The sequence below is a fragment of the Protopterus annectens genome, chromosome 11.part0 (genome assembly GCF_019279795.1).
Source record: "Protopterus annectens isolate FY-2018-M chromosome 11.part0, PAN1.0, whole genome shotgun sequence".
Classification (NCBI taxonomy): domain Eukaryota; kingdom Metazoa; phylum Chordata; order Ceratodontiformes; family Protopteridae; genus Protopterus; species Protopterus annectens.
This window is the reverse complement of record NC_056745.1, coordinates 917380200-917405466: the sequence shown is the minus strand read 5'-3', so window position 1 is coordinate 917405466 and position 25267 is coordinate 917380200. Positions and strand designations below refer to the sequence as shown.

Genomic DNA, 25267 nt, shown 5'->3' with positions numbered 1-25267 from the left:
GGGGAGCCACCACGGACCCCAAGAACTACCACCTCATTAGCCTGACGAAAGTAGTCTGCAAGAATATGGAACGTATCCTCATGGAACTTATAAACAATGACATTGGTAATCTCCAAACTCTGGACCCCACCCAGTTCAGGTTTATAAAAGGCAGATCATGTCTCCTAAACCTGACAGACTTCTTTGAAGCAGTCACCAAAGCTGTAGATGAGGGCAAGGTGGTTCACACAGCCTATCTAGATCTTGCCAAGCTTTCGACACCATTCCCCACTCTGGAATTATAGATAAACTCACTAAACTAGGTATAAATCCCTATGTCACAAGATGGTTTGCCAACTGGCTCACTGACAGAACCCACACTGTGAAAGTAGCAGACTGCAAATCCGACTTCAGACCAGTGACAAGTGGAGTACCACAGAGTTCAGTCCTGAGTCCTCTCCTGTTTGGTATCTACTTCTCTGAAGTACAGGCTAACACAGAAGGTCTTTGGCTAATGAAGTTCACAGATGACTGCAAACTATGAGCCATAATCGAAACTCCTAACAATGTGGACATCCTACAAAAGGGCCTCACTGAGACAGATGCCTGGTGTCAAAGCCATGGCTTCAAACTTAATGCCAAAAAGTGCATTGTCATCCCTTTTGGTAAAAACTCTGTACCCATGAACTACCACATAGGCGGTAGTCTACTTGACATCGAAAGTGTGATAAGAGACCTTGGGACACAGGTGGACAGTAGTCTCTCCTTTGATAATCACATCACCACAGTAGTCAGGAAATCCTTCTACATGACACACCATCACAAAAGGTTTCTCATCCAGGAAAAAAGAGGTCATTGTTCCCCTCTACTCTTCACTCATTAGACCCACTACAGAATACAGCGCTCCTTTTGGTATCTACCTCACAAGACATCTGCAGAAGCTGGAAATGCCACGTAAGTACCTCACAAAGAGTATTACTGGCCTCAAACAGATGCCCTATGCAGACTGTTTCAAAAAACTCCAGCTTTACTCCATCGCATATTGCCTACTCAGAGGTGATCTCTGCCTAAAATACAAAGCTATGTCAAACCCAGAGCTGTTGGACATGCTCCACTTAAAGAAATCCCAATCCCTCCAAGCTACACACTCTTGGGACCTAAACCTTGTCATCACAATGAACAGAACCTGCTGGAGGGATAGATTAATGTCCCAGAGACTTCCCATACTCTGGAACAAACTGCCTATCTATATCAAACAAAGCTTCTCATTAGCACTCTTCAAGACAAATCTTGATGATTGGATAGGAGACAGGAAATTCACCCTGGGGATCACTTCTGTGGCTCTGCTCGGCAGGGACACAGGAAAATAATGTTATTGGGTGACGAAAGCCAGGGTACCTTTTTGGCTAGGCTTATATAGACCTTACGGCCAATAGCCTAGTACCTACGTATGAACCGATATATATATATATACACACACACACACACACACTGGATATAAAAAGTTTACACACCCCTGGTAAAATGCCAGTTTTTTGTGATATAAAAAAATGAGACCACAATAAATAATTTCAAACTTTTCCCATGTTTAATGTGACCTATAACCTGTACAATTCAATTGAAAAACAAACAAATCTGTTAGGGGAAAAATATAAAAAATAAAAAATGTACAGTAAGCTGGTTGCATAAGTGTGCAAACCCTTAAACTAATACTTTGTTGAAGTACCTTCTGATTTAATTACAACATTCAGTCTTCTTGGGTACACACCTGCTATCAATTTAAGAGACTGATTAACCCCAAATAAAGTTCAGCTGTCCTAGTAAGATTTTCCTGACATTTACTCAGTTGCCTGCTGCAGCAAAAGCCATGGTTCACAGAGAGCTTACAAAGCATCAAAGGGATCTCATTGTTGAAAGGTATCAGTCAGGAGAAAGGTACAAAAAAATTTCCACAGCATTGGACATACCATGGAACACAGTTAAGACAGTCATCAAAAAGTGAAGAAAATATGGGAAAACAGTGACATTGCAAAGAACTGGACGTTCTTCCAAAATTGATGAAAAGACAAGATGAAAACTGGTCAGGGAGGCTGCCAAAAGACCTGGAACACTGAAGGAGCTGCAGGAATTCCTGGCAAGTACTGGTTGTGTACTATATGTGACAACAATCTCCCGTATTCTCCATATGTCTAGGCTATGGGGTAGAGTTGCAAGACGGAAGCCTTTTCTTACATAGGAAAACATCCAGGCCTGGCTAAAAATTGAAAAACAATACATCAAGTCTCCCAAAAGCATGTGGGAAAATGTGTTATGGTCTGATGAGACCAAGGTTGAACTTCGGCTACAATTCCAAAAGGTACGTTTGGCGCAAAAACAACACTTTGCATCACCAAAAGAACACCATCCCCATGGTGAAGCATGGTGGTGACAGTATCATGCTTTGGAGATGCTTTTCTTCAGCTGGAACTGGGGCTTTAGTCAAGGTGGAGGGAATTATGAACAGTTCCAAATACCAGTCGCTTCTGGCCCAAAACCTTCAGGCGTCTGCTAGAAAGATGAAGAGGAATTTCACCTTTCAACATGACAATGACCCCAAGCAAACATCCAAATCAACAAAAGAATGGCTTCACCAGAAGAAAATTACAGTTTTGGAATGGCCCAGACCTAAATCCAATAGAAAATATGTGGGGTGACCTGAAGAGGGCTGTGCACAAGGTATGCCCTAGCAATCTGACAGATCTGAAGCTCTTTTGCAAAGAAGAGTGAGCAAATACTGCCAAGTCAAGATGTGTCATGCTGATAGAATTCTACCCAAAAAGACTGAATACTGTAATTAAATCAAAAGGGGCTTCAACAAAGTACTAGTTTAAGGGTGTGCACACTTATGCAACCAGATTATTGTACGTTTTTTATTTTTTATATTTTTTTCCCCTAACAGATTTGTTTGCTTTTCAATTGAATTGTACAGGTTATAGGTCACATTAAAGGTGGGAAAATTTTGAAATTATTTACTGTGGTCTCATTTTCGTACATGAGTAAAAACTGGCATTTTAACAGGGGTGTGTAAACTTTTTATATTCACTGTATATAATTGCCCTACCGTATCTCTGGCCAAAAATGTTGTGCCGTCAACCAGAACAAAATCTGGTATGTGTGATAAATCAGCTGATCGCACATATCAGTATGCAGGGATTGGGGAATTGCCCTTTCTCCACTAAAGTATAATCTTGGATTGTACTGATATGTATTTAGCAGAGTATGTGTGTTTTTTTTTTGTATGTTTGTTTTCCAAGAGCTGTGCTCGATCAGTTAATGTTCAACATTTTGCATAGTCAGCAAAGGACATTTATCTATATATACATATGGGTTTACCTTTACAGCTCAGTGTTTCAAAACTTTGAATTTCTTATGGTCGAGGCCATGAGTTTGATGTTTTGAAACTTCGAAAAAAAAAACACATTTTTTTTATGTTCTTGCAGGGGGCAAGTCCCCCTTCACCCCCACCTCCCCTGCTAATTAAATATACCAACTCCGAGATCACACTACAGTGAGGAAAATGGGACACACACACAATTATTCTAAACCTTATGATCCTGCCCTTCTAAGTAACTTTTTGACTTTCCTCAGAACATAAGATCAACTAAAGAGTCCTACAAAGAATATACAATTACATTGCACCTATGTTGTGCTACAGTCAAGGTAATGCCATTACAATGACAGAATATCGATGCTGGAGAAAGTGTAATACTGCCACCCTTTGGTCATTTCTCTTCTAAGCATCCCTGATGCTGTGTAGGCTGTGCCAGGAGCTGGGTAGACCCATGAATTACATACATATTAGGGAAACAGCAACATGCATCCAGAGAAGACTTAACTAGCTTTCCTCTGGCCTGCCACAAACCAAATCAAGCCTATTTTAAAACTACCCTAAAACATGAAGTAATTATAAGATCATCTTTTCTTTGTTGCTGCTAAATGGAAAGGCTCTCAGTGCAAATTTTTACTAAAAACATTAATAAAAACTGCACTATACACAGCAGGTGTTCTCATGCATTAAAGGCAGGGGGATAACTGGCAGAAAACATAGTTGTAGCAGGCAATAATAAAACGGACATGACCATTATGAAGTTTAAGGTTTAGCACTGTTTGGTGCTAATCACAAGGTGGACATCCTACAGAACAGAAGTACAGTGGCCTGAGAAAATATTGTTTATTCCTCCATACAAAAGGCATATAAAGGGAACTAGCTATTTTAGATCTGTTAGCAAATAAAGTATGTAAATATTATTTTGCTTAAATAATAAAAGTGAAATAAGCTGCAGTGTACCTGTCTTTTCAGTAAAATGCAATGTGTGACAGAAAATACTTAAAATAGTACTTAAATATATAGTATACTGTACAGATGGTTTCTGATGGTGTGACAAGAGTTTATCTACATCTTTGATGCATCAAGTTTGTTAATAGTACCCTAAACCCGCCACATTTATTCTTCTTCTTCTTTCGGCTTTTTCCCGGTTAGGAATTAGCAGCGGATCGCCTTGTCCGCACATTGAATGGCAGTGGAGTTTTGGTCGAAGCTGCCAGCCCGGCGCCCAACCTTCCACAGAAGGCACACTCACACGCACACCTAGGGCCAATTTTGAGTGTCCAATCCACCTGCAGCATGTCTTTGGGATGTGGGAGACAGCGAAAAACCCACACCACAGGGAGGACATGCAGACTGAAGGCACCCCAGCCGAGGATCAAACCGGAGAACCTCTTGCTGTGAGGCGGCAATGCTAACCACTGCACCACCGTGGCCGCCCAAACCCGCCACATTTATGATACCTGCAAAACACTAAAGGTTTCCATTCTACATAAACAAAATATACATAATGAAAACCTCCAACACCTCTTAACCCAACCCTGCACTTAATTTAACAAAAAAAAAACAAAATATAAATTAAAACACAGACTGCATTCTCCATTTGCTAAAATGCAAGAGGGAAAAGCAGTTGACACACTGCATATACAAAATCTACACATAACCCTCCAAAGCACACTATCCAGCTAAATCAATGCACAAGAAGTAAAATCCATTATATAAAAATGTTAGAAGAGGAGGATAAACATATAACAAAATACTAACCACAAAAATCCAGTCAGAAAAAAAAACACTCGTGGTATAGCAGACCTGATGTTAACTATGCAAGTTAACAAAAAAAATCAACATAACTAAATTATAAAATTAAACGTTCCTAATGTAAATCTCACTTAAAATTATAACATGTAAAACTACAAAACAGTCACCAGCCCACACAGGTTCCTGAGTTCTGAATAAATCCAAAAGCAAGTAATGATAAAAACACAGAACTTAGGTCCGACCAAGGTTTCCAGTTTCAATTGAAGTTTTAATGTTAAAACATAAGTGCTTTTGCAGGAATATCTGCTTCATCAGATGCTAATAAATACAACTGAAATGTGCGCCTTTTTATACAACCTCTAGCAAGCACTAGTAGTCACATGATACAAATTAGCTAAAAACAATTAACATCATAGGGTGTAACTTGAGATTACTACCCTACTGAATGAAAGAAAAGCATGCACTGCTATAAATAGAAGGCACTTATGAAAAATACATAAAAAATTCACATTCATCTATATATATATATATATATATATATATATATATATATATACATATATATAGACATATATAGATATATATATATATATATATATATATATATATATATACACACATACACATATAGATATATAAAACATATGCATATGTAATACACAGTCTTTTAAATGCAACTTTAGATATAACATTTATATACTTGTAAAAGTGTATGTATAAAAATATACATAAAAAATTACATATACAAGTGAGCAAACTTTATTAGTGATAAATTTAAAAAGAAAAAGAAAAAAAGAAAAAAAACATCTAAACAAGGGTCTGGGATTTAAGCTACGGTTTAAGTGGTACATATTCATTTAAACCATGCCCTGAATCTCCTCTTAAGTCTAATAATCCATCTGGCCTCTAACTGCTCAGTCATTTGACGTGCATCTCCCCTCTTGATGTTGTCAAAAACTCTGCCTATGGCCATAAACTTAAAGGTGTGCTCAGAGTTGGTACCAATAACATGCTTGGCCAAAGCACTAACTTTATTTCTCCTACTGATATAGTAAATATGTTCTCGAATCCTTTCTTTGAAGGTCGGTCTGTTTTGCCTATATAGAATTTTTACATTTAAGGCAATGAGATAAATAAACTATATGTTAGCTGTCACATGTAGGTTGCACCTGAAAGTGAACCACTCTATTCTGGTGTGGCTGTACAAAGCTAGCTGTGTTGTCAATGTTTCACCAGGCACCACTGTGCTGCCTGGACAGGCATTGTCCACATGTTGGACAATGCCTGTCCAGGAATAAAAGGGCATGTGCTTACAGATGACACTGACGTCTCTAACAAATGGTATGTGAAGCATGAAGTACAACGGCTTGTGCCTGTCCACCTCACCGTCACACACACACACAACCACAGAGTGCATGGCCTGTGGAGGCACAGTGAAGCAATCACAGCAGCACTGTTGTCTTCCTGTGTCTTTGCTACAGGTCACTATGCAGTTGGGGCACATCACCCCACAAGTCAAGGGATTGACATAAATAAGGTTTATTCAAATGACATAAAAGCCAGCAGACCAAATGATGCACAAGCGTTCTTCAGTGCAAATCAAAAAAGAACAGAAAAAGCATCAGATATTTTATTAATTAATCACACTACATATAAATACATATAGCATCCAAAAGTTAATCCCAAAAACATGTTATACAGCCAATCATATTACATCATTCAAACCAGGCGGAAACAAAGCAGCTAATTTAACAATCTAAGTACGTTCCTTATGATTTAAAATGTCACGCCATCCCATCTTTTACATCTATGGAAACATACTCTGTCAATAGCAATAAACCTAAAACTAGCTGTAGGATGTTTAGTCATATGTTTATATAAAGCATTAGAAGTATGAAATTTACCCCATTTTTTTGTTGAAAATCAAAGGAGCTCTAGCACACACAAAAAATTATATTTCGTTCCTCCAGCATTCATGTCATATGGTTCTACATTGTTTACATTCATGTCATATGGTTCTACATTGTTTACATTCATGTCATATGGTTCTACATTGTTTACATTCATGTCATATGGTTCTACATTGTTTACTTCTTTCCTATCTACCCCATTTCCTTCCATTTTTTTGTGTGATAAACATGGTTGCACTTTGCTGCGTGCACCCACACTGGTGTATGTGCTGGCTGCTTTGCTGAGCTGCGATGCTCTTGTTGTAGCAGTCTGACTCTGGGTGTATACCTGCACTGCGCATGGCAGACTGTAATAACTGCCACATTGCACGTATTAGTTCTAATGTCCTTCAAATCGCTCTCTGTGGGTTGCTGAAGCACTTCTCCTGCCATCTGCTACCACAGCGCTAATCTCCTTGTTAACACTGTACCTCTGTTGTCTTATGTAATCCTTTGCTTGACAGGTAAGTGCTGTCCCTGTACCAGCTGCACATACAATAAGCTCTCCAGTGCTTCACACAAAGCCACTCATCCATCAGCACTGTGCAATGCATGCCTCTCTATAAATCCCAGCAATATCCTTTTCCAATAAATGGTTCAAAGAAGCAACACACAGCTAAACCAACAAATTAAAAATAAACAGTGTACTTCAACTACAATCATTTAATTAATTAAGATGCTTAGAAATGTGCATATTACAGTTAACTGCTTTGATTCACTGATCACCTAATGTCTACTGAAGACGTAAGGTATACATGGGCATTATCCATTAGGAATATCAATGCCTTATAGAGTAATATCATACGGTGCAACCTACAGACAAACATACGGGAATAATAAGGCCCTGTAATGCATTAGTGGCTTAGCTGAAATTACGTTTATTTGAATTTTTATGCCTGAGCAGATATAGTAGGCACATGAGTGTTTTTTTTTTTTATTCTCGGAAGCAATATCTGTATCCAAAACTGTCTTGGCTAGCTTTGCTATACAAAGAGAATGTCCCAAACACACTGACCAATTCAATGTTTTTTCCTGCCACTGTAATAGTTAAGGAATGACTCACATCAGAGATGTTTTAGGATAGGATTTTCTGCAGCTAATTTTAAGGATGATATGCATACCAGATTAAAACATTTCCTTAGCCGGTTCTCTAGCAGTAAATTACTTAGTACAGCTAGAAGTTGTGTAAACAGGAATAGCAAGCACTGACTAACACTTTACAACATAACTGACAAAAGACAAAAAGAAAGGTTAGCTGCATGAAGAACACAGCCCAGCTTATTGTGTTATCTAGAGCAGCAGTCTCCAACCTTTTTTTGCAGCACGGACTGGTTTCATGTAGGACAATTTTTCATGGACTGGTCATTGCACACGCATAATAAAGTGCAAAACATTTATTTATTTATTTGAAATTTGTTTAACGGGGAGGCCCGACTGGACTAGAAGTCCATTTTCAGCTGAGACCCAGGGAGAAAACTCCAAAGCACAATAAAAAGACAACTGGCAATAACTACCAAAAAAAAAAAGTATACATTCTGCTTAGCAGCATAACACTGATCTACTATGGTTGAGAGGTATGTAAACTTAATGGCAACCTTATTGACTTTAAGTTTATAAGACCAATATTTAAAATCTGTTCCTTTTATTTGGCTCTGTCTACCATACCTCTCAACTGTTCAGATTTTCAGAGAATGTCCAGATTTTTGCCTCATATTTTTGGTCTGTTTCTCATAAAAGTGTTGTTTGTTGGCAAATCACTGGCATATCATTGAGGTTTAAAGTCAGAAAATAATGACAGTTAAGTTTCATACTTCATACCCTTCAGAAAATTTGTGCTAATGCAAAACCTGTATTTCTATCTACTTTCTAAGTTTGTAAGAGCAGTACTTAAAAATGTCCCTATTTCTGGGCCTTTGTCACCCCATTATTTTTGGCTTTGTCCAGATTTCTTGATCTAAGAGGCTGTGAGGTATGTGTCCAGGAGTGCTACACAATCCTGAAAGCCCAAAATCCTGAAGACCAAAATTTCAAAAGTTCAAAATACTGAAAACACACAGGATACCAACACTTACTATATTCCAGCACAAGTACATACAGAAACAAATAAACCACAAACCATATTACTCTTCTCCATGAATAAGATGGGGGGCAAGACCCCCTGTACCCCACATGTAGGGGGGCTGCACCCCCACACACCCTCTGCTACTTAAACATATCAACTCAGAGATTGCACTTAGTGTAGTAAAGTGCAATCTCGGAGTTGATATATTTAGGTAGCAGGGGGTGTGAGGGGTGCAGCCCCCACATGGGGGGTGCAGGGGGGCTTGCCCCCACTGCATATAGTTGAAGGGTAATATGTTTCTGTATGTACTTGTGCTGGAATATAGTAAGTGTTGGTATCATGTGTGTTTTCAGTATTTTGAGTTGATAGTATTTTGAACTTTAGAGATTTTGGTCTTTCAGGATTCTGTAGCACTCCCATGTGTCCAGATTTATTGCGCTAGGGGTTAAGTGGTGTGGTCGACAGGTATGCAAACCTCATTGCTGCTGCTGCCAGTGATCACTCGCACACTTCACTCTCTCTCTCTCTTACACACACACACACACACACACACACACACACACAGTCTCTTTTGCTTTCATACACGCATTCACTCACACATGCAGACTGAAACACACACACACATGGACTCTTTTACTTTCATGTATGCATTCACACACACACACACACACACACACACACACACACACACACACACACACACACTTTTTTATTTAATTCTGTGGCTGACGGCTTGGTACCAAATGATCCACCGCCCAGTGGTTGGGGACCGCTGATCTAGAGACTTCAGTGACAACTGATATGATGGCTATCTTGTGAAAAAGGCAGTATGTACTTTTCTACACAGTAGTAATTATTTTCACAACAATGACAGATCACAAGTTACACTGAATTAATTCTTAATTATTAGTGATCTGAAATAAGTGCCTAAATTGGCAGTGATGTGAAAGGTGACATATATGGGAATTAAGCATCTATTTTCATATCAATCTCTGGCAATTAAGCACAATTATATCACATGGACACATTACTGCTACACACTGGAATGTCTTGAAGTATTCATATGTAAGATAATCTCAGAAAGAATGCAAAACTAAAACATGCCAATGCAGTACTTAAAAATGCATTGGCAAACAGAATGTGTAAATAAATCCTCTTCACTTTTTCAGATGGAATACATACTACATTCATATACAACTGAAGAAAATACAACAAATAAACACTTAAAGTGAATGGAATACACCAAGAAAAATCACACAGGCAAAACTAAAATCCACACCTTTATTACACAACGATTTAGTGCTTTCATCCACTGAAACGTGGACTTCATTACAATACATATTATGTTTAATTAATCATTTAAATACCATTCATTTTGGCACCAAAAACACTATTAATAAAATCTTTACTCCATTTAAAGTGAACACTGGTATGGCACACTTGCTCTGAAGTCTTTTTATCTAATCACAAATGATCTAAAATTCAAGGAAATCACATTTCATCACATCACAATTCACTGAAAAGTGTAGCAATTACTGCTACCGTAGTTTAGGATCTTAGGATTTCAGAATTATAAAGCACATTAGTCTAGCACAGTATTTGTACACTGCTAATACCCACACACGTGGTACACCCATGTCTGTAAATTCTTAGAATGTATAAATGTAATTACGGTTTGTGCATAAAAGTGAATAGAAATGTAACTACTTAGTATAATGCAATGTAAGCAAATGGATTTTTCTCCACAGGCCTCCATTAAAATGTGTATTACCCAGATGGACATTCCCAGTAAACAAAGGCAAATAAATAAATAAATATAAAAATATTTTTTCTTTTTTTGGTGCTTTTTGTTCCTGTGCATGTCAACCACCAAGCACCCCTCAGAGGTTATTCTGCCTATTCATCCCCCATACGAGGGACATGCCAAGTACAGTACTGGTCAAGCTGTCCAAAGAAGGTCAACATCCAGGCAGCCATAATGGTAATTTGTTCCTCTGCTCACAAACAGTCCTTCCACTATATGCCTGTGGGGTGCACAACTTCATTCCCTACTCATGTAAATCAGATTACTTAACTCTCCCCACAGTGACCTGTTTTGCCTGTCTCTGGGCAGGGAACTCTACCTGGTGTATGCCCCAAGAAGCCTCATACTATCTAGGATGTAAGCAATGGGGTCATTTCAATGTTAAGCTGCAACTCCATTCTTGGAGATGATGTGCACACCTGCACCACTGTAGGTGCTAACAATGTTCCTCTATCGTTGCATGTGCTCTCTTCTCACATGCGAAGACAAAGACTACCATCACTGACTTGGGCACCCATAGCACACATCCCTCAAAATGCCAGTACATGCTTTCCATGACTTGGGCCTCTACCCTTAGCACTGGAGTGGCAGAACAGTCTGTTGGGAACCACCACACCCTTCCCCAATAACGGGCAAGCTGTAGCCACTTGTTTTACATCTTCCACTCACTGGTTCTTCAAGTGCCATAGCTGCTGAACCTAGATCATCCATGTTGCAATCAGGGCTTTATCACATCTAAATGACAAAACCAGGGAAGGTATACTACTTGGTTGCCCAATATTATAAAAAAACAACACCTGCCAAATGTGTCTGCCTCAAAGGCAATAAATAAATTATAGCTCCTCATCAACTCTTTCAATTTCAAGTGTCCACTCAATTTCAAAATAAAACACAAAGTTACTGCACTTATTTCACCAGGCACAGTTTTTAACACACACAGTTTAAAAAGTAAGTCCAAGTTCACAATGACCTTCCCACTGCCATGTCAAAATGCATATATTATCTTAACAGATGCAGTGAAATACAAAATGCATCCTGCTACCAAATCAGAACTTCAGAATGGTTGCTTTAAGAAATCTGTAAAAGCCCAAAATATTTCATAAAACTAATGAATAAAGAAAGGACACAAAGAAACTGAAAAGAAGGATACCATGTGCCACAACAAATATTTACTTACAAAAAACAGGGAAGGACAAAGAGACCCCTTAGTATGCTTCTGATTTTGTATAGTAAACTGGATGAGTACTTCTCCAAAGTAACAGATACAAGAGTATGTCATCAAATCGTTATGCCAAAAGCAACGAAAATAGAATATTCTATTTTCAAAATGAGCAGCACCGAGTACCACTGATTTGTGACCAATATCTAGAGGTAATAGGTGCAACACAGGCCAGTAAGATGACAAGATTAAGCATGAGGAAATACCACAAAGTGAAGTAACTAATAAAATAAAAAAGTTCATGCATTGCTCATCTCACGATTCAGTTGCAGACTTTCCAAGAAACTTCAGCCTTACGAAAGAAATGATACCTCCCTGCAAAAATCGCTCCAGTCGACAGGATGAGTGCTCAGGACCAGCACCATCATAGCCATGAGGAAGAAGTATCACTATGCCACTTTGCAACAGCCACTTAGCTTCACCTAGGGGCAACAAAGGAGAACACAGTCAATAAATGCCAAACAGGATGCAAAACAGCAACAGGAAAAGTACAGTTGTGTAAGAACTGACCATAACAGTAGATGCCCTGCTTATCACTGATGCAGGATTCCTTAAAACAGGGATACCCTGCCAAGGACACCAGTATACCCGGCCAGCATACTGAAGCCTGGGCTATTCCATGCACCATAAACTAGACATATAGCTTACGCCGGAAGCGTAAGTTACATAAGTGGAGTACAAGACGCAAATCCTCAGAACTAAATTGCCTCAGAAGAGCAGAAGCAGCCAATGAAGATGGAAAAAAGATGGGACATATACATCCAGAAAGAAGGAAAAAGAAGGCCCTTGGCCAGAGGGAGAAAAGAAATACCACAAGGGGAAGGAGGGAAGGATGGAAAACTGCAACAGTGATAAGCAGGACATCCATTATGTTCAGTCCTTACACAACTGTATTATGTCCTTCCTTAATCACTCTGCAGTATTCCTTACAATAGGGAAACAACTAGAGATAACAGTAAAGAACTGGAGGAGGAACTCTCCAGAAACACATGGAGGATGGACCTAGCAAAACTAGCTCTTGCTCTTGAAATCACATCCAGTTTATAGTGCTTAGTAAATGTATGCACAGAAGACCAAGTAGCAGCTTCCCAAACTGATTTAGCCTTGAGAGCCTTACAAAAGATCCAGCAGAGGCACCTGCCCTAGTAGAGTTAGCACAAACAGAAGAAGGAAGCTGTCTGCCATGAAAAGAATAACAGAAAGAAATGGCCTTACAAATGCAAGGAGAGATGATTTGCTTAAAAATTTGCCAAACCTAATTTATTGTCCTTGAAAGAAACAAAAATGTTCTGAGATTTCCTAATACCCTTAGTCTTGTCTAAATAATATCTGAGGTGTCTATGCAAATCCAAAGAATAGAGAATGCTCTCAGTAATACTTTGTGGAGAATGAAAGGAGGAAGATAAATGGTCTGATTCAAAGACACATCACTGACCACTTTAGGAATAAAAGGAGGATTGGTTCTAAGAGACACGATGTCTCTGTGAAAAAGCAGAACAAGAGGAACTGCTATAAGGGCATGAGGTTCAGAGCTACCACAATAAGTTTTCCAGGTACAAAGTTTAAGGGAGGAAGAAGCAGTTAGCTTAAAAGGTGGCTGGAGTCAATTTTTCAAGAACAAAGTTAAGGTCCCAAGAAGTAGGAGTGGACTTTCTTGGAAACCTAATATGAAGGACACCTTTAAGGAACCGTTAAACCTTAAACCAAGAGAAAAGTAGTAGATCAAGATGCAGACAACCACAAATGAGCTTTAACAGAGGAGCATGACAGAATTGAGCAACTCGGGCAACTAAGAAAGAACAGTAGGAATACCCACCAAAAGAGGGTCTTGTTCTTTGATGAGACACCAAGCAGAAAATATTTTCCATTTAGCAACATGAGATTTCCTAGTAGTGGGCTTCCTGGTCTCCCACAAAACCTGAAGCATATCCTTGGAAAACTATTGCTGAAAAGGAACCAAAACCCTGTGAGAAGATGAGGGTTAAATGGACAGCTCTTGTTCTGTGTCAGCAGATCCATCCTGTGGGGTAACTTGTGATGATTGCCCTGGACAGGGGAAATAGAAGAGGAAACCAATGCTGGCTAAGCCAAAAGGGCGTCATCAACAAGATTATGGGCCTTTCCCACATGATTTTGTGTAGGACCTTTGGCAACAGAGGAAAAGGGGGAAAGCATGCAGGAACATCAATTTTCAAGAAAAAGGCATGGCATCCAATTTTCAAGTCAGAGGACTTGTCTCTCTGAAACACTACATGGAGAGTTGTCTGTTTTGAGGGAGGCAAAGAAATATAGTGGAAGAGTACCCCACTGATGTACAATGTCCAGGAAAACCTCTCTGTGAAACATCCACTTATGAGGATCTGTCCTAGACTTGCTCAGATTGTCTGCCACAACATTATGTTCTTAGGGAATATGTACTGCCTGAAAAATCAAATGATGGTGGATGGCAAAGTGACATGCTATGAGGTCTAGTCTGCAAAGACAGTAAGATTTTGTCCCCTCCCTATTTCTGTACCACATGACAGTGGAGTTATCTGTGAAAACGCTCAGTGGACCCACAGCCCAAAGGTAATGTACAGCCTGAACAGCCAGGCTAAGAGCTTTCATTTCCTTGATCATGATATGCTCTTTTTCTTCATGTGGTGACCAGATCCCCTGAACTCTGATGTGACTGGAAAAAGCCACCCCCCCCCACAAGACTAGGTATGAAGCATCTATAAAACAGCTCCTGAGTAGGAAAAGGTAGCTGAAAGGGACAACATGAATTTTGAGATATTTGTGTAATGCACAACAGAATTCTTTCCTTGGGCAAAGCAAGCGAAGAATGGGACTGTCCAAAGGGTGGTAATGCAATTGCCTTTGAGTACCACTGGAACTTCCTCATATGGAGTCTGGTAAAAGGAACCATTGGAATAGTGGATGTCACGAATCCTGGAGCTCTTAGAAGATCTCTCTCTGAGGTCTCTTACAAAGAAAGCTGTCACAGACAGGAAATTGGGAGAAGGAAGAAAAGCCATCACCCCAAGAAACTTTGTCCTGAGAGAAGCCCACACTGTGAAGAAGCAACATTAGGGAAAAGAAACTGGAGTCTCAACGTTTTGAAGGAAGGAACTTTCAAAAAGGTCTTGAGAAAAGACAGGTCTAGCATGGGCCTCCAAAAGCCCTCCTTCCTGGGAACCACAAAGATCCTTGAGTAGAAACCCTTGCCCTTCTGGTAAGGTGTAACTGACTGAATGGTACCTGAATTGTACCTTAGCTAAGAGATCCTGAAGAAGAGGAGGAAAATGAATCAAATGGCATGGAGAGGTTTGAGGAATCCCTAAAAGATTAGGAAGGGACTTCCACACCATGAAATAACCATTGTGAATTACTGATAGAACAAGAATCTGTTGTGATCCAGTGTCAAATGGGAAAGGACAGAGTTAACCTTTGGAACGGAGGAATCTGGCTGAGGTGAAGAGGAAAAGGATTATCAAATAGAAGTGGATTTATCCAGAAAGAAAGAATTTTGTTCCTTGGAATCCTGACCAGAGTTTCTCTAAAAAAATCCATTTTAGAAGGTCTTTTATATGCTACAGGCTCGTCACGATGCTTATGTACAAAATGACCTGCCTTAGAGGGCAATTCCTTTGATACTTAAGAATAGTTGAGATGAAAATGTATCTAAAGTATTGTACAACCTTCCCTTTGTCTTGCAAAGCTTTAAAGAGATATGCAGCACCACAGGCAGACTTCTGGTATCTAGAGGAGAATCTAAAAATTTTGCCTTCACATCTTCTTGAAGAGATTAAAGCTGAAGACAGGAATATCTCTCTGATGTAGCCATCTTAGATAATCATACATCAACAACATTATGGCTGCATTTGCAGGAATGGCAATCCATTACGAAGCAGAACTCAGCAAAAAAGAGCTGAAGTTTTAGAAACAGTCTCATGTCAGCTACCACAATACCCCAGGTTTGGCAAGAAGGGCAAGCACATACCCAGTCATATGTGCCTGGTAATTGATGACCCAAAAAAGCTCAGATATCAGAGGTATATCCCTTCTTAACATAACCATCCACAGATTCATAGGCAAATACTAGGCTAGCTGCCCTTGCAGGCCATTTTAAGCCTGGTCAGTTTCCCAAATTGGAGACTGGCCTTACCTATCCCACTGTCAGTTTTCTATATTACATCTAATGAAAATAACTGGGATCATAACAGATAATTTGAAGGCACCCTTGCATGAGATAAAACATTTAGGAGCTGCCTCTGTCCATTAGTAGTACAGGGAGCAGTCCACTGGTCTACTATCCTTGTCTAAGAGTTTAGAAACAAGCAAGCAGTTTAGCAGGTTTGTCAGTTGAGCGTGAAATCACAGAAGGGTCTGATGAGACATTCATATGCAAAAACATTTGAGTTTCAAGAACCTTATAAAATCTGTATGCTTTTTTTTTTTTGAGTAGGGTGCTGAGACTCAGGGGTTTGAGAAGCAGACATGAAAGTATGTAAGGGTTTCCAAAACAGGAGGATCTGCAGAAGGTCTAAGGAAATCCATCTGTAAGAGTTCATAGTATCTCTTGTGGGTGTCAGACATCTGAGAGCGTTCTCAATAAAAATGTTCCACAATTTTAATAAAGGTATCCCCAAAAAGAAAGTTCTTCCACAGGGAGTCAGAAAAAGAATATCCTCCGTATCAAACCCTAAATCAAGAAGTGAATGAATGTGAGAGGAATGAGCCATGGATTGCTCTACAGAATCCAAGTCCTCATCATCAGCAGATGAATTAGAATCCCTAGTTCTTTTAGAGGGAGTTGAAGAAGATGGAAAACCAACAGGAGAAGGGACTGACAAACCTTGAGAAGGCTTCAAAGCTGTAACAGCTTTAAAAAGACAATGGATGAAATCTTGCACTTCTTTTGGAAGTCATTAGCAATAAGAGCCACATGCCTTGTTTTTTGTTTCTTTTTTACAGAAAATAATGTCCCAACAAACCTATGAGGTTCTGAACCCTGTCTTACCTCTGACATGGAATCCAGTATTTCTAACCTTATCAGGACCTGTGAAATCTCTCTAGACACTTCAGAAATTATCAGCCAGTTTACCCTTCTTGTCTTCAATGGACATTGCCTCTGCTTCAGTGGACATGGAAATGACATACTCCATGCCGGCCTCCAACAGGGCTACAACAGACAAGGTAGGCATCAGAACTTATGTTCCTCTGTCTCTTCATCTGACCCTAAGGAGATGTCTGGTAGAGAGTGGACAACAAAAAGTCTCTGGTAGTAACTACTACTGCTTTTTTCTCAAAGGTAGCTGGATGTTCAGACACAGATTTAGAAGCCAAAGCCTTTTCAGCGAGTAAGTTTTTAATTTTAATCACTGGATCTTTAAATAAACAGAAAGAAAAGAAAGACAGTTGTGCAGGGTCTTAGGAACAAAGGCCTGGCAAATATAACACTGCTTATGGCTGTTATCCACACCTAAACAAAAAAGGCACTTCTCATGTCTATCCTTATGGGGAATCTGCCTCCCACACACACATTTCTCCTTTCTGGACAACATGTACCTACAATAAAACAAGGGGGGAAAGGAAGAGTCCCAAGCGCGGCACTTAATGTCCTGGGCTGGGAGAACTGTATAAGATGTAAGACCTACAGATTGAATTCAAAGCACTGCATTCAGACTGGTGGCAAAAACGTTCTGTGGATTTAGTGCTTGTATGTCACATGTGTACCATACACTTCTGATATAGTACATACGGCGCACGGAAGGGCCCAGGTTTTGGTATACTGGCCAGACATATGGATATCCTCAGCTGGATATCTCTATTGTGTGGAATACTGCAACAGTGATTAAAGGACATCTATGGGATCAGCTGCATTTATTTTACTTCAGCCAAAAAGAAGATCATGCCTTTCTGTGGCTGCCTACAGCTCTGAATACAATGTAATGGCAATTTAAATGCAAAGCATCATTATTAGTTAAAAAGAACAGTACAAATAAAAACTAAGTAAGATCTTATTACAGAAAGAGATCTTCAGTGTACTGTATTATTCCAAAAATATAATTCATAACAAGGCATATACTACCTTACTTATCAAAGATAATCTGTGTGGAATAAACTGGCTATTCTGATAATGTAACGAATGTAAACATCATGAATATGAACAAGGTTTAGTCAATTTTCTGCTGGGGATTCCATATTTTATACTGCAAAGAGGCATAATTATAATCATTTAATCCATCTGACAATACTCCCCCAAAGCAATTTCTGACAGAAACCTTATGGTCTGTATTAATCTTGTATCAAATAAAGATTATGTTATCATATCAGCTGCAACAACAAAAATGGATACAGCTGTTTTATTTATCTAATGATGTAAAAAAACAGTTAATATGAACAGCTTATTCCATTGCAAGCTACATAAATGCATTCCATTTTTAGAGTACCTCATTTACTCCCACCAGACTTAGATTCACTGATAGCTGGTTTAATAATAGTGACCTATATTCAAACATCACAAAATGCAGTATAATCAAACTTTGAAAAAAAAAGGATGGTCATTCTGGCAATAAGACAGAGACAACTACAACAAATAGACTGCCTGATTAAACTCTAAGGAATAATAGCTGATGATAACTCATATAAAGGCTAGAGTCACCCATACAATAATCAAACCCAAATCAATATAAACGGGAACGTTATGCTACCTGTAAACGTCTCATGAATCCATCTTATTATTGAACACAATGTTGACTTCTACACCTTCAAAACTAAACATATAGTTCAACTTAAAAAGATCTGAAGAATCTTGAAGAAAATTCATGGGTTAGAAAACAATCTCTGTAGATGGATTAGTTCAGAGTCAAATGAATTCCTGAGGTCCAGTCTGCATCTCATCTTCAAAGCACTGCACAACAATGTCTGAAAGGTTGTATATGAAGAATTGAATGTGAAGCAAATGCTACGTCAGGTGAGCTTTTACTAATATCATCAGCAATGCTAAAACGGGGAAAGCTACATTATACACTGAATTCTCAGACTTTGGGCCACACTTCAAAACAGTATTTAGAGAAGCAGGAAATAAAGCAGCTCACTGACGTATTTTTAGCTATTCTTTATCGTTGTTATTTAACATCAACATGTTTACAATACTTACACCACCATAACTAGACAAATCTCTATGCAATTTCATACACATAACATTTAAAATAAAAGGCAAAGGGGTTAGCTTGAGTGGTGATGGGTTTCTGCTGAAAATTAACCCTTGCTTCTTGTTAGAAAAGATTTTGATCCCCTTTAAAAAAGTTTTTTAAATTAGTAGAAACTTTAACAAATTTCAGAAAAAATTACCTTTAGTCAGTTTTTACAAAAGTTTATTTAAATTAGTGCTTTCATCTTATAGACTTCAGATCCAAATATTTTTCATAAAGTAGCATAAGGTTTGCTCTATATATAAAGGTTTCTGGTACAGCTGGTACAACTAGCTAGTGTTGTACTTATTTTTGATCAGCTACGTGCGATGTTTTCCAATTGGATGGGGCTTTTATTCCTTAATTTTATAACTTTTTTCTATAAGTGTAAGTCTTTTAGCTAGCCCTTTATTTGCAGGAGGGGAAAAGAATCTCATTCTCAACTGAAAATCCCTGCTCTTTTGTTAAAGACTTACACTCTCAAAACTTCATAGTACATGGCTTATTACAAATTCATACAGGCTTAGTATAAAGTTTACTTATTAAAAGAGAAAGAAATCCAAAAAGAATCTTATGTCCCAACAGACAAATACTAAGTTTTCATAGAACTTTACAGTTCTACACTTTGGGGAACACATTCCCCTGGATTCAGCAAGCCCTGCTAGGTGTGCAGGAGCTTTAGCAGGCAATATGTCTGCCGTGCGATCCAGGAATAAGTTGGGACGTGCACAAGCGCTCCTGCACTAGTCCAGCAAGGACTCAGCCCCTGTATGTGAATTACCCCATTTGCAGGAGAAACCCATGCAAATGAGGTGAATATGCAACCCAGGAAGCTAGACGCCGGCCATGCAGGACTAGTGTAATCTGCAGAAATGTAATCCGCCATTAACGGAGTGCATTTCTGCAAACTACAAAACGGAGCCATGACAGCTCCAAATAAAGGGTGGATATTATGTAGAAAGCATGCCAATGGGCAAATATAAGGCCATTGGCATGGAAAACAGTTACAAAAATAAAAAAAAAAAAAACTTTTATTATTTTTTGTTTAGTCAATCTCGGCTGTTTAAGCATAGGGCAGTGGCGTGCAAATGGGATCGGGCGAAAAACAGGAAAAAAAAAAAACAAAAATAAGCATTCTAACCAAAATCACTATTTTGTAATTATACTCAATGGCAGGCAGAAGACAACATGGCCAGTGAATAGTGGTTGCCAAGGGGGGAGGCTCAGTGTGGGACCTGTAACTATGCGTCAGCAGGCAATCCGATGCAAATGAGAGGAATGATACTGAATCCCAGATTTCCCCTGCATGCTAGTCAGCACCCAACAGTGTAAGAGCAGGAATAGCTTGGTGCAAGCCTAGGAGTTAGCTGACATCATGGGGTGTGTGTCAGGCATACTGTAAACGGACTGGAGCCCTGTGGCTCGTTTTTGCCCTTAGCTTAGCACAGCTAAGCAAAGGGGTGTGTCTGGGGCTGCCTAGCACTCGTTACATTGCCTAAGCGGGTGTTTTAAAGGAAAAAAAAAACGTAAACCAGAAAATAGCAGCTCTGTGCACATTTGAGCACTGTGTTTGCGCGGCGCACCCCCAGGCTTAAACAGGAAGGCAATGGGAAGGGAAAACAGCAGTAGGAAGGTAGTCTAGGAGAACTAGCATAGCTGGCAGGTGAAATGTATTAGAATCAGCCAATTACACAGGCAGCAGACCAGCCCAGCCCATAACACTACTATAAACTATGCAAACACATTTCCCTCTGGTTTTTCCCACATACTCTACACCACCAGTGTATACAAGCGGGAAACTTTTAACAAACAAAAACAAAAAAGTGATCGGGGCTGCAGCAGCTATCAGACATCAACATGTGGAAGAGGCTGAGGGTGGTGAGAATGTGAATGTTGTCAACCAACCCACAGTGAGGAGACGGAGAAGGGTGTACAGACCCAGGGTAACCTATCACGGGCTACATGAGCTGGAGATAGTGGAGCACTATAGGGTGGACAGGGACCTCCTACAGCAAATTGTTGAGCTGTGCCGGCCACGCCTGACACACAGAACTAACAGATGGGTACCCATCCCAGTGGATACCAAGGTATGTGTAGGCCTAGGAATACTAGCCACAGGTACCTCCCAAAGCCCAACTGGGGATATCACGGGGATTTACAGGCATCAGCATCCAGGGTATTCCACCAGTTCCTGGATGCCATGTCAGCACATGCCAGTGAGCACGTATATTTCCTCAACCCCTGTGAGGTGTTGGCCAGCAATATGAGTCTCTTCCACCAAATAACAGAATACCCTGAGGTGGTGGGTGCTATAGACTGCACGCACATACACATCAAAGCACCACCTGGTGAGCAGGGTAGGGTCTACATCAACCGCAAGGGCTTCCCTCCATCAACTGCCAGGTTGTGTGCGATGCCCAGGGCATTATAATGAATGTGTGTGCTGGCTGCCCTGGAAGCTATCACGATTCCCACATCTGGCATCTGAAGCAGCTTTACCACAGATTTGCCAATGGGGACATCTCTTATGGTCACCTGGTGGGGGATGCTGGTTATGCACTGAAGCTGTGGCTGATGACACCCATCAGAAATGCACACACACCTGAACAAGAAAGTACAGTTGTGTACACTTACCAGAAATGTAGATTTTCGAGTGTATTCACTGTTGCAGTCATTACAATTGAGTTATCCTGCTGGCAGGCTACTGTCAGTCAGCCTGAATTTCAAAGTCTAGGCCCGGCGTCAGTTGCTGTCGCCTCTTCCCTGACATCAGTGTGCCAGGGGTATAAAAAATGCAGCCAACGCCATTTTCTTCAGTTTTTCTTGCCCCAGATGTCAGGTGCCCCCAAAAGGGTAGGCTAAAAATATGTTAATAAAACATGCATGCACCAAAGTATATATTTTGCCTTCATCTACAAGCAAATACACCACATAGGTTGTATAGAATAGAGAAGTACAGATAAGTTCCAGCAAAGAAATGGGGGATGGTGGGTGGGTAAACTGGACTGCAACAGTGAATACACTCGAACATCTACATTTATGGTACGTGTACACAACTGTACTATGTTCTTTGTGTTGCACTGTTGCAGTCATTACAATTGGGTTGAATCCCAAAGCTAAGGTTGTGAGGCTGGAGCTAAATAGCATTAGGGGCGGCTATTAGGCCCTGCAGAACTGCAGTGTCAAAGCCTGCCCTGGATTTAGAGTAGAGTGGTAAGTGATAGTGCTTTGTGAAGGTGTGCACTGAACTCCAAGTAGCAGCCTCTAAAATGTCTTTGGTTGGTACTCCCCTGAGGAAGGCTGCTGAAGTGGCTGCTGCTCTGGTTGAATGTGGCCTAATGCCCTTAGGTACTGGCTTGCCATGTTGAGAATAGCAGAAACGAATGCAGTGGCCTATCCACTTTGAAACAGTCTGCTTTGAGATAGCCTTTCCTTGTGATCCTGCAGCATATGCCACTAGTAATTGCTCTGTCTTTCTGAAAGCTGTGATTCTGTTCAAGTAGAAGCGTAGCTGTCTGTGTATGTCCAAAGAATGCAGAATTCTCTCCCCCTTATTCTGTGGGTTTGGATAAAAGGTAGGCAGATGAATAGTTTGGTTAAGGGCCACACTGGACACTACCTTAGGCATAAATGTCGGGTTTGTCCTCAGAGAAACCCTGTCTGGATAAAAGTTTCCACAGCCATGAGTGCCTGTAGCTCCGATACTCGTCTTGCAGAAGTTATTGCTAGGAGCAGAGCTGTTTTCCAATATAAAAGCTTTATATCAGCTGCAGCGGCTGGCTCGAAAGGAGGCAGGGTGAGTTTTTCCAAGACATAATTGAGGTCCCATGCAGGTATTGGTGATCTCCTTGGAGACCTTAAATTTTTGGCCCCTCTGAGGTACTGCCTTAACAAAGGATGAGAAAAGATTGGTGGCTCTGTATTGTAATGAGCCAAAATGGCAGAGGCATGAATTTTTATAGATGAAAAAGATAGGCCTTTGTCCAGCATCTCAGTCAAGTATTGCAAAATCTGAGGAATGTTTGGTACAGCTGTGTCAATTCCTTGTGCCTGGTTCCAAGCACAGAATCTCTTCCATTTTCCAGCATAGGATTTTCTAGTACTAGGCCTCCTGGCCTCCAAAATGACATCCATCACCGCTTTAGTGAGAGGTGTGCTTTGTATGACTACATTATCCGCCATGCTGCCAGATTTAAGGTCTTGAGTTGGCTGTGCAGGATCTGATTGTTCTTCTGGGACAGTAGATGAGGTACTTGAGGTAAGGTCCAGGCTGGGCATTGAGACAAGTTCCTTAGGAATGGATACCAGTACTGGCGTGGCCAGTCTGGGGCAATCAGTATCATTTTTGGCTTCTCCTGTCTGACCTTTAGGAGTACCTTGGGGAGGAGAGGCAGAGGAGGAAAGGCATATACTTTTAAGTTTTTCCAGCTGAAAGACAGGGCATCCACTTTCCATGCTTCTCTGTGATAAGTCCTTGTGCAGAATCACTTTAGTTGGCAGTTGTGAGGTGAGGCAAATAGATCTATGTCTGGGCATCCCCATTTCCTTGTTATCATGCTGAAGACTTGTGGATCCAGTTTCCACTCATGGGGATCCATGAGGTTTCTGCTTAGTTCATCTGCCAGAGTATTTATCTTTCCTGGCAGGAATTGTGCTTGCAGATGTACTTGGTAAGTCAATGCTGTGTCCCACAAAGTCATGGCTAGTCTGCAAAGGGGGTAGGAATGAGTGCCTCCCTGCTTGTTTATGTACCACATGACCGTGGTATTGTTTGTCTTTATCAATAGTTGTCCCGGATGAAGTAGGTCCTTGAAGGCTGTCAGAGCATTTTGAACAGCTAGCATCTCTTTTTGATTGATATGTAGATGCATTTGGTTTGTGGACCATGTGCCTTGAATACATCTTCCTGCCATGTGGGTTCCCCCAGGCATAATCCGATGCATCCGTTGTTAATGTCTGTGTGGCTGGGGGTTGAGTGCATGGCTGTCCCTTGTTCTGGTGACAGGCCTTCTCCCACCATCGAAACTCCTGTTGCAGGCAGGGAATGAGAATAACTATTTTTTCCAGGCTGTGGCAATGTTGAGTCCACTTTTTAGGTACCATTGAAGTTTCCTCATATGCAGTCTTGCATATGGAATTAGTAGAATGCAGGATGCCATGAAGCCCAAAGCCTGCAGAATTTTTCTTGCAGATAACTGGGCCTTTGTTGCCAACAGTTTGAAACAGGTAGTCAGTTGTCTTCATTTGTCTGGCGTGAGATAAGCCATCTGGGCAGTTGTATTTAAACTTGCACCCAGGAATGTTATCTCTTGAGAAGGTACTAGTTTTGATTTCTGTTTGTTGACTGTGTACCCCAGGCATGATAGTAATCTCTTTACAAACGCCAGATGCTGTAGCAGAATGTCCTTGTTCTCTGCTTGAATGAGGCAGTCATCCAAGTAAGGATATATTTCTATTCCTTTGTCTGTAGTATGTAATTACTGGTGCCAGGCACTTTGTGAAGACCCTGGGCACAGTAGATAAGCCAAAGGGCAGTGCAGAGAATTGGTAGTGCATTAAGCCAACTTTGAATCTGAGGTATCTTCTGCATGTATGTCTGATTGGGACATGCAGGTATGCCTCTTTTAGATCAAAAGTTACAAGCCAAGCCTTCTTGCCCAACATGGGCAGAAGCTGCTGTATTATCAACATTTTGAACTTTGGAATATCCAGATATGTGTTTAGAATAGATAGGTCCAGTATTGGTCTCCAGGCTTTGTCCTTTCTGGGTACCAAGAACAGTCTTGAATATAATCCTTGTCCCTGCTCTTGCACTGGTACTTGTTGAATGGCCCTCATGTCCATGAGGGATGAAACTTGTTTTTGTGCCTCTGCCCATTGATTGCGTGGCAGGGTGTGAAAGTGGAACCTGTAGCCTTGTGATACTATACTTAGAACCCATTTGTCCTGGGTGA

At 40.3% G+C, this 25267-nt stretch overlaps 1 protein-coding gene across 1 annotated transcript in view; it reads right to left on the bottom strand.

The window, feature by feature from the left end:
• DHTKD1 (dehydrogenase E1 and transketolase domain containing 1) overlaps window positions 1-25267 on the bottom strand; it is a 948838-nt gene that overhangs the window by 126739 nt on the left and 796832 nt on the right. Inside the window, exon 12 of the mRNA XM_044088312.1 lies at window positions 12451-12557. Within this exon, the coding sequence (XP_043944247.1) occupies window positions 12451-12557 (107 nt within the window). The remainder of the gene's footprint in view (window positions 1-12450; window positions 12558-25267) is intronic.